The sequence below is a fragment of the Argentina silus genome, assembly GCF_951799395.1.
Source record: "Argentina silus genome assembly, chromosome: 2".
In the NCBI taxonomy this organism is placed as follows: Eukaryota; Metazoa; Chordata; class Actinopteri; order Argentiniformes; family Argentinidae; genus Argentina; species Argentina silus.
The window spans coordinates 10,537,409-10,544,031 of record NC_139656.1 but is presented as its reverse complement, the minus strand read 5'-3'; the positions used below and the strand labels follow the sequence as shown (position 1 = coordinate 10,544,031).

Below are 6,623 nucleotides of genomic sequence, written 5' to 3'. Positions count from 1 at the left end.
TCCTACACGCCACTAGTGTTGTGATGCAGTTGGGCAGACTAACAGCAAGAATATATAGTAACGTCAAGTAATAGAGTCTTGGCCAAGGTTTATTTGACCACATCTGGGGGAAACAATTATCTAAACCCTTGCAAGTAAATCAGTAATCTCCTCAAATCCATCACCATGTTCCTTGGTTTTCCCAGATTAATTTAGAGGATCACTGGTAATCCCTAAAGTTTAATTAGATTCGGCATGACAGACTAGAGACTGATGATATCACCCAACGTCAGATTGGAATCTCAAAGTCCACTGGGAGGCAGAGGGGGCTTTGTAAGAAATGATACTGGTGGGGGGGACCATCTGTTGGATATGTCCTTCTGCATCATGTACCCACAGCTGGGTTTGGCCTTCTAGAAATCCCTGAATTATGACATAGGCAAATGGCATACAAGTAGGAAAGATATTAACACCTGTACTGTAGCATCGTCAGTTGGAGAACATATTGTCAAAAGTGCCATGGACATGATGGTGACATTTTCAAAAAACAGGTGAAAGCCTATCAAGGTCTAAGTGTAAATATGAAAGTAGGTATTTCACTAACATCATGTACATTGTGAAAATGAGGTTCAATTTAGAATGTAAGAATAATTAATATGAAGGCAGATCTCTTGTCACAAAAGTAATTGTCACCTTATTCAAGTTACTTTGTTTATATGTCAAGTGATACTACAGTATATCCTTACATAACAACAAACCTTGCTTGAACTGCCTTGGTAGTTGTTAATTGAGTGACAGCTGAAATGATGTGCTTATGATTCAATCCGATTCTATTGTTAATATAGGAAGAAGAAATCAACCTCCTGAGTTCTCTGCAGCTCAGTGATCCCTCAGGCAGGAGATACTACACTACAGTAGTCTTTAGTATGGTTTCCACAATGATGTGCAGCAGGGTGACACTACATGAGCCTTGTAATGGAGACTACAGGAGTCCAACGAGAATAGACCCCAGGAGAAACTCTATTCCCCCCGCACAAACTCTCACAGCTAAACATCTTCTGGCATACCTCCCCAGACCCCCAGACTCGGCGCGCTACACCCCATATCCCAAAAAGGTATTTGCTATAGAAAGTGATTATGTTTCTGTGGTGTTATAAAACACACACATCATTGTTTATTATTTATCAAAATAATTGATAAACCACTCAATAGATTGTTCAGTGATAATACTTTTTTTTTTAAATTTCAGGTTGCAGCAAAAACCACCACGGCTGCACCTATGCTTAACTCCAGAAGAGTCTCTATCATCCCCAACACAAATAGTAATAACTACGACAATCTCCAGGCTCTCCCACCCCAGCAACTCTGCCCTGACCCCCAGTCCGAGACCCCGGGCCCCCATCTGGGGTTAGCCAGCCATGAGGTACCGGTAGGCCCCTGCCATTACGTCGTCCCAGCTGGACCAATCGAAAAGACAGAAGAGCCAACCAAGCCTCATCGCACACACCATGGACGCCACCTCAAGCGCTTTAGCTCTAAGTGGTATGCTAGTGCTCCTTTTGTTGGCGACCACAACCCCCTGCACGCTGCAAGACTAGAGAGCCCATATGGAGACAAGTCGCACAAGCAGCGCTGCAAACTGCTGGGCGACGAAAGGCCATCTTATGTCACAGCAAACAAACAGCGGCAGCGCTATGTTACCAAAGATGGCAAGTGTCGGGTAAACCTGGGCCGCATCGAGGACAAGAGCCGTTTCCTTTTCGACATCTTCACCACACTGGTGGACCTGAAGTACCGCTGGTTCCTCTTCGTCTTCACCATGTGCTACATTCTCACATGGGTAGCCTTTGCAGAAATCTACTTCCTGGATGCCTGGCTAAGGGACGACGTGGCCCACGTCAATGACCCGCAATGGCGGCCGTGCTTTGAGAACGTGGACAGTTTCCTCTCTGCCCTGCTTCTGTCGGTGGAGAGCCAGAGGACCATTGGATATGGCTCCAGAATGGTGACCGCCAACTGCATGGAGGGAGTGGTTCTCCTCATGGCCCAGTCTATTATCGGCTCCATCATCGACGCCCTCATGGTCGGCTGCATGTTCGTCAAGATCTCCAGGCCTCAAAAGAGGGCCCAGACTCTGATCTTCAGTAAGCACTGCGTCATATCGGAGCGTGACGAGAAACTCTGCCTCCTCTTCCGTATCGGAGACTTAAGGGCGAGCCACATGGTGGATGCCAAGATCCGAGCCAAGCTGATTCAATCCAGGCAGACAAAAGAGGGAGAGTTCATTCCACTGGAACAGTCTGAGATCAACCTGGGCTATGACACTGGAGGAGATCGGCTCCTGTTGGTCGAACCTCAGACCATCACCCATGTTATCAACGAGAGCAGTCCCTTCTGGGAAATAGGAGCAGAGCATCTGAAGAGGGAGAGGTTTGAGATCATCATCATCCTGGAGGGAATCGTGGAGGCATCAGGTTTGTGTGTTTGTTTGAATTAAACAGACCCCATTTAAAACTCATTGCTTACTCTAAACAGTGTGGGACATTGTAATGTCTGATTTGATTGTTTGATTTATGTTTTTTATGATATGTGTCTAGATTGAAAGTGTAGTAACTGTCCTTGTCAGCTGAATTTGATGTGGATGCTACTTTCACTCACTTAACTCTCTGAAAGACTAATGCAATATTGTCTTCATTGTGTTGCAGGTATGACATGCCAAGCCAGGACCTCCTACACTGAGGATGAGATTCTGTGGGGCTACCGATTCGAATCCTGCATGTCACTGGAAAAGGGGGCTTTCCTTGTGGACTATAGTGCATTCAACAAAACCTTCGAAGTCCAAACATCCCCTGTCAGTGCGAAAAAGAAGAGTGAAGAAAAAGAGCAAGAGGTTCAGTTTTAACCCAGAACACTGGAACACTCAAAACAAACAGCTGTTATATCAAAGGGCAATAAGACAGTCTTAGTGGGGACTTCAATGCTCAAGGTTTCCCTAAAATGAGTGTTTCTTGTGTTGTCTTATTGATTACGAGCAAACATCTTTTTACATAAAGCAAGGCCCACACATTGGCTTGCTTGTCTCTGTCAGCCAAAATGTGCATTGTGCTCATTCCATGAATTCAGTTTCAAGTAGCAACATCATGTGAAAGATTTACAGGTACATAGTTGGCAACTCCTGTTTGGGTGATGAATGTTGTAATGTGTACGGGATTTTAAAAAAAATCCACACTTGGTTGGAGGACTCAATGGGCCGGTTTCCTAAGCCTAGTGCAGATTTAATCACATTTTCATTGGAAAATCTCCATTGAGGATGCTTTTTAGTCTATGATTAGGCAGGGAAATAACTGTATAAATGGTGTTATGAAAACTGTTTAACTGCTAGCTCCCAACTCATACAATTACAGGGCCAAGCACTATAGATGTTGCTCCTGATTGTTTTTGTCAGTATTGTTTCATGTTCTGTTTGTTATATTTTTGTTTTGAATGGTCATCAGTTTTGTGAGAGTTCCGTGAGGCCAGCACCATAGAGTTAATACACACATGCTGTCTTGCTATCTTTCCCATTCATTACATTTGTGACAGCATGAGAGGCGCCATGTAGTCAACTAGGGTGTACACTCTAAGAAAAAAGGGCTCTAAAAGGGTTATTCATTTGTAATTCATTTGAACCATTTAAAGAACCCTTTTGAGTTCCATGTAGAACCCTCTTTGGGTTCCATTTAGAACCTTCTGTGAAAAGGGTTCTACGTGGAACCCAAAAGGGGTCTACATCTAACCCAAAAGGGTTGTACAATGAACCTAAAAGGGTTCTTCAAAGGGTTCCCCTATGGGTAGTCTCACTAAGTCAGACTCTCCATTCATATGATGAATCTGACGGTGTACCCTAATGTAAGTGGAGCTGGATTAATCCGGTGAATTTTACCAGCGCCGTGGATTATATCGACAAATAGAGAGGAGTTGAGTAGGTCGTAAAAAAGGCGGCAGGATTTCAACCACAGGAATTGAATGCACACTGCTCAAATGCAAAATGATGCCATCGAAAACCTATTCAGCTCCATGTTTTCATTTTGTGTAATGCATGGAAGTTGGGTTGCAAACAGAGGGCAAGCCGGTCCCCAGTGTTTACTTCCTATGCCCCCAGAATCTCAAGTGAGAGACATGATTCTGGGAGTGTGTACCAATTGGGCACTCTACAGTCATTGGTAGAGCTGAGTTGTCATATTTTCAGTGTGCATTGTTTGTACAATAGCAATTAGCTGAGTAACATCTACAGTGCCTTGAGTAAGTGTTCACCCCCTGGCCTTTTTCCACATTTTGTTGTGTTACAACCTGACTTTAAAATAGATAAAAACCAAAAACATTTCACTGATCTACACAAAATACCCCATAATGTCAAGGTGAAAATATATATTTTTTAAATGTTTACGAATTAATTAAAAATGAAAGGCTGAAATGTTTTGAGTCAATAAGTATTCACGCCCTTTGCTACAACACTCCTAAAATTAGCTCAGATGCTAAAATGTCTTCAACAACTCACTCAATAAGTTCCATCTGAGTGCAAGGATAACAGTTTCATGTGATTTCAGAATGAATATCTTTGCTTTTATGGGGTCTCTGATTTGCATAGGAATCAATTACACACTGTGTGGATTAGGTTGTCAACCAGGTTGGTTAATTAAAGAGTACACATTTCTAAAAACAAATTTTCACTTTGACATTTTGGGATATTTTGTGTACGTCAAAAAAAATCAATTATATTTTTGTTAAATTCAGGTTGTAACACAACAAAATGTGGAAAAAGTCCAGGATTGAATGCTTACTGAAGGCACTGTAACTAAAAATAGAGTGTAGTAACTTTCACATAAATGTCTGCCTAAGATCTTTTATTTATGTCACTTGTGTCACAGTTTGATGACGCTGCAGGGCATTCCAAACAGATACATTGTTCTACTCAGTGCACTATAGTGGTTCCCTGGGCAGATTCACCCTATGCAGTGTAGGGAATCAAGATTATCCCTATGGATTGGAACACAGCCTAAATCCAAGATTAACTAGGGTGGAACTTCCTATGAGCTGGGAAGGCAATTGGATCTACTCATGTCTTCTTCTTCAATAGGTTTATCTATAGATTGGAAATGGCTTTCAGGTACATGACACCATCTACTGGTGCCTACAAATCACTGACCTGAGACACTGGAACTGTGTTGATACTATGCAAATGAACACTCCAGTACAACAGATGGCAGTGAATCACCAACATTGGATTTATGTCCACTCAGAACACAGAAACCACTCAGAACACAGAAACCACTCAGAACACAGAAAGTCGACTACATGGAGCTCCCCATTAAATCACAGTTACTTTACGGGAGTTTGGCCTCTTGGGATAAAACTCTATGACCTGTACCAATAAGCGGTATCCAAAATGGTGTTGCAGATCGTGCTGAAACCATCATAATAAAAGTCCCTTATTCAATATAACATGAAATGCTCCCTTAAATGTAACATTAAACTAAATCAAAGCTTAAACTTAATTTATAATGATAAAGATGTTTGGTCATTTTATGAGCATGCCTATGTGTTTCAAAACAGGTAGTGTTCTCAATTTGAATAACATACTTTTATGCTAGTAATAGTGAAAATAACCAAATGTTTTCATATCAACATGCCATGTATAGGCCACCAAGACATGATATGGCATGTATGGCTGCATGATGTGGATATGTTTTTAATTAGTCATACTGAGAGCTGTGTTTTTTCCCCCATCTATGGATAATGCTAGCGGCAAAGCCCAGCAATATTTGCTCAAGAATGCGGCTATGACTGAAAAAAAGTGCCTGGGTGAGCCTACAACACTCCAAGTCAGTGGGAAAATTAGGTATAACATCCAAAATCCTGAACTGACCCTGTTAATCGGTAGATTAAAGGGGCAATCTTGGATTCAAACAACAACAACAACAGAGCAGTCAACATATTTTGGGGGAAACAGCTAAGGGATGGGGCTGGAGAAATGTAACCACTCTTCAAGTTCATAGATGGAGCTATAGATGCAACTGACTGTGAAATCTGTGTATCAGTCATGTGAAATCAAATTAATGGTTTTAACCAGTGGTGAAAATGAAATTACTACACTGTTAGTTTGCTAAAATTATTGGCAAAGTTACGTATACCCATCTAACTTGGTAGGGATTTTCCATATCATCAATGATATGTATGTATAATTGCGCAATATGAAAAGCGATATACAATGCATGTCTTTCTCCTTTTCAGCATAAGCCTTCATCCTCTTGGCCAGGCAGAGCCTTTGTATTAGTAGGATACATTGCTGATTGTGTTCATGTTAAATCACAAAACAGCTGTATATTCTTTTTAGTCTTTGAGATGCATTGAAAAGTGAAATGTCCACCAGCAAGAGGCAGTCCAGGATGTGTTTGTCCTGGCCTTGCTACGGTGGTTCGTTGTTTAACTTAAGTTGAGCAGCAAGGACATGACAGCAGAGTTTTCCCAGGGGCTCAACTGGTAAGTATGAATCCCCAATCAGACCCTCAAGTCTCCATTTGTTGATATTATTTTATTTGCTTACAAAGGTGTATTCACTGAAATCATGTAGCTGGAGTATGTACAGTACCTGGGGTTGAAGAGTG

At 41.8% G+C, this 6,623-nt stretch overlaps 1 protein-coding gene across 1 annotated transcript; it reads left to right on the top strand.

Annotated features, from left to right (window-relative positions):
• Positions 1–905: 905 nt before the first annotated feature.
• LOC310800981 (G protein-activated inward rectifier potassium channel 3-like) lies at positions 906–2,881 on the top strand (the record flags this gene model as incomplete). The annotated part of the gene is made up of 3 exons (XM_083664886.1): positions 906–1,094; positions 1,229–2,453; positions 2,685–2,881. 3 exons carry the CDS (start codon positions 906–908, stop codon positions 2,879–2,881), a joined length of 1,611 nt encoding a protein of 536 aa, XP_083521012.1.
• Positions 2,882–6,623: the final 3,742 nt, after the last annotated feature.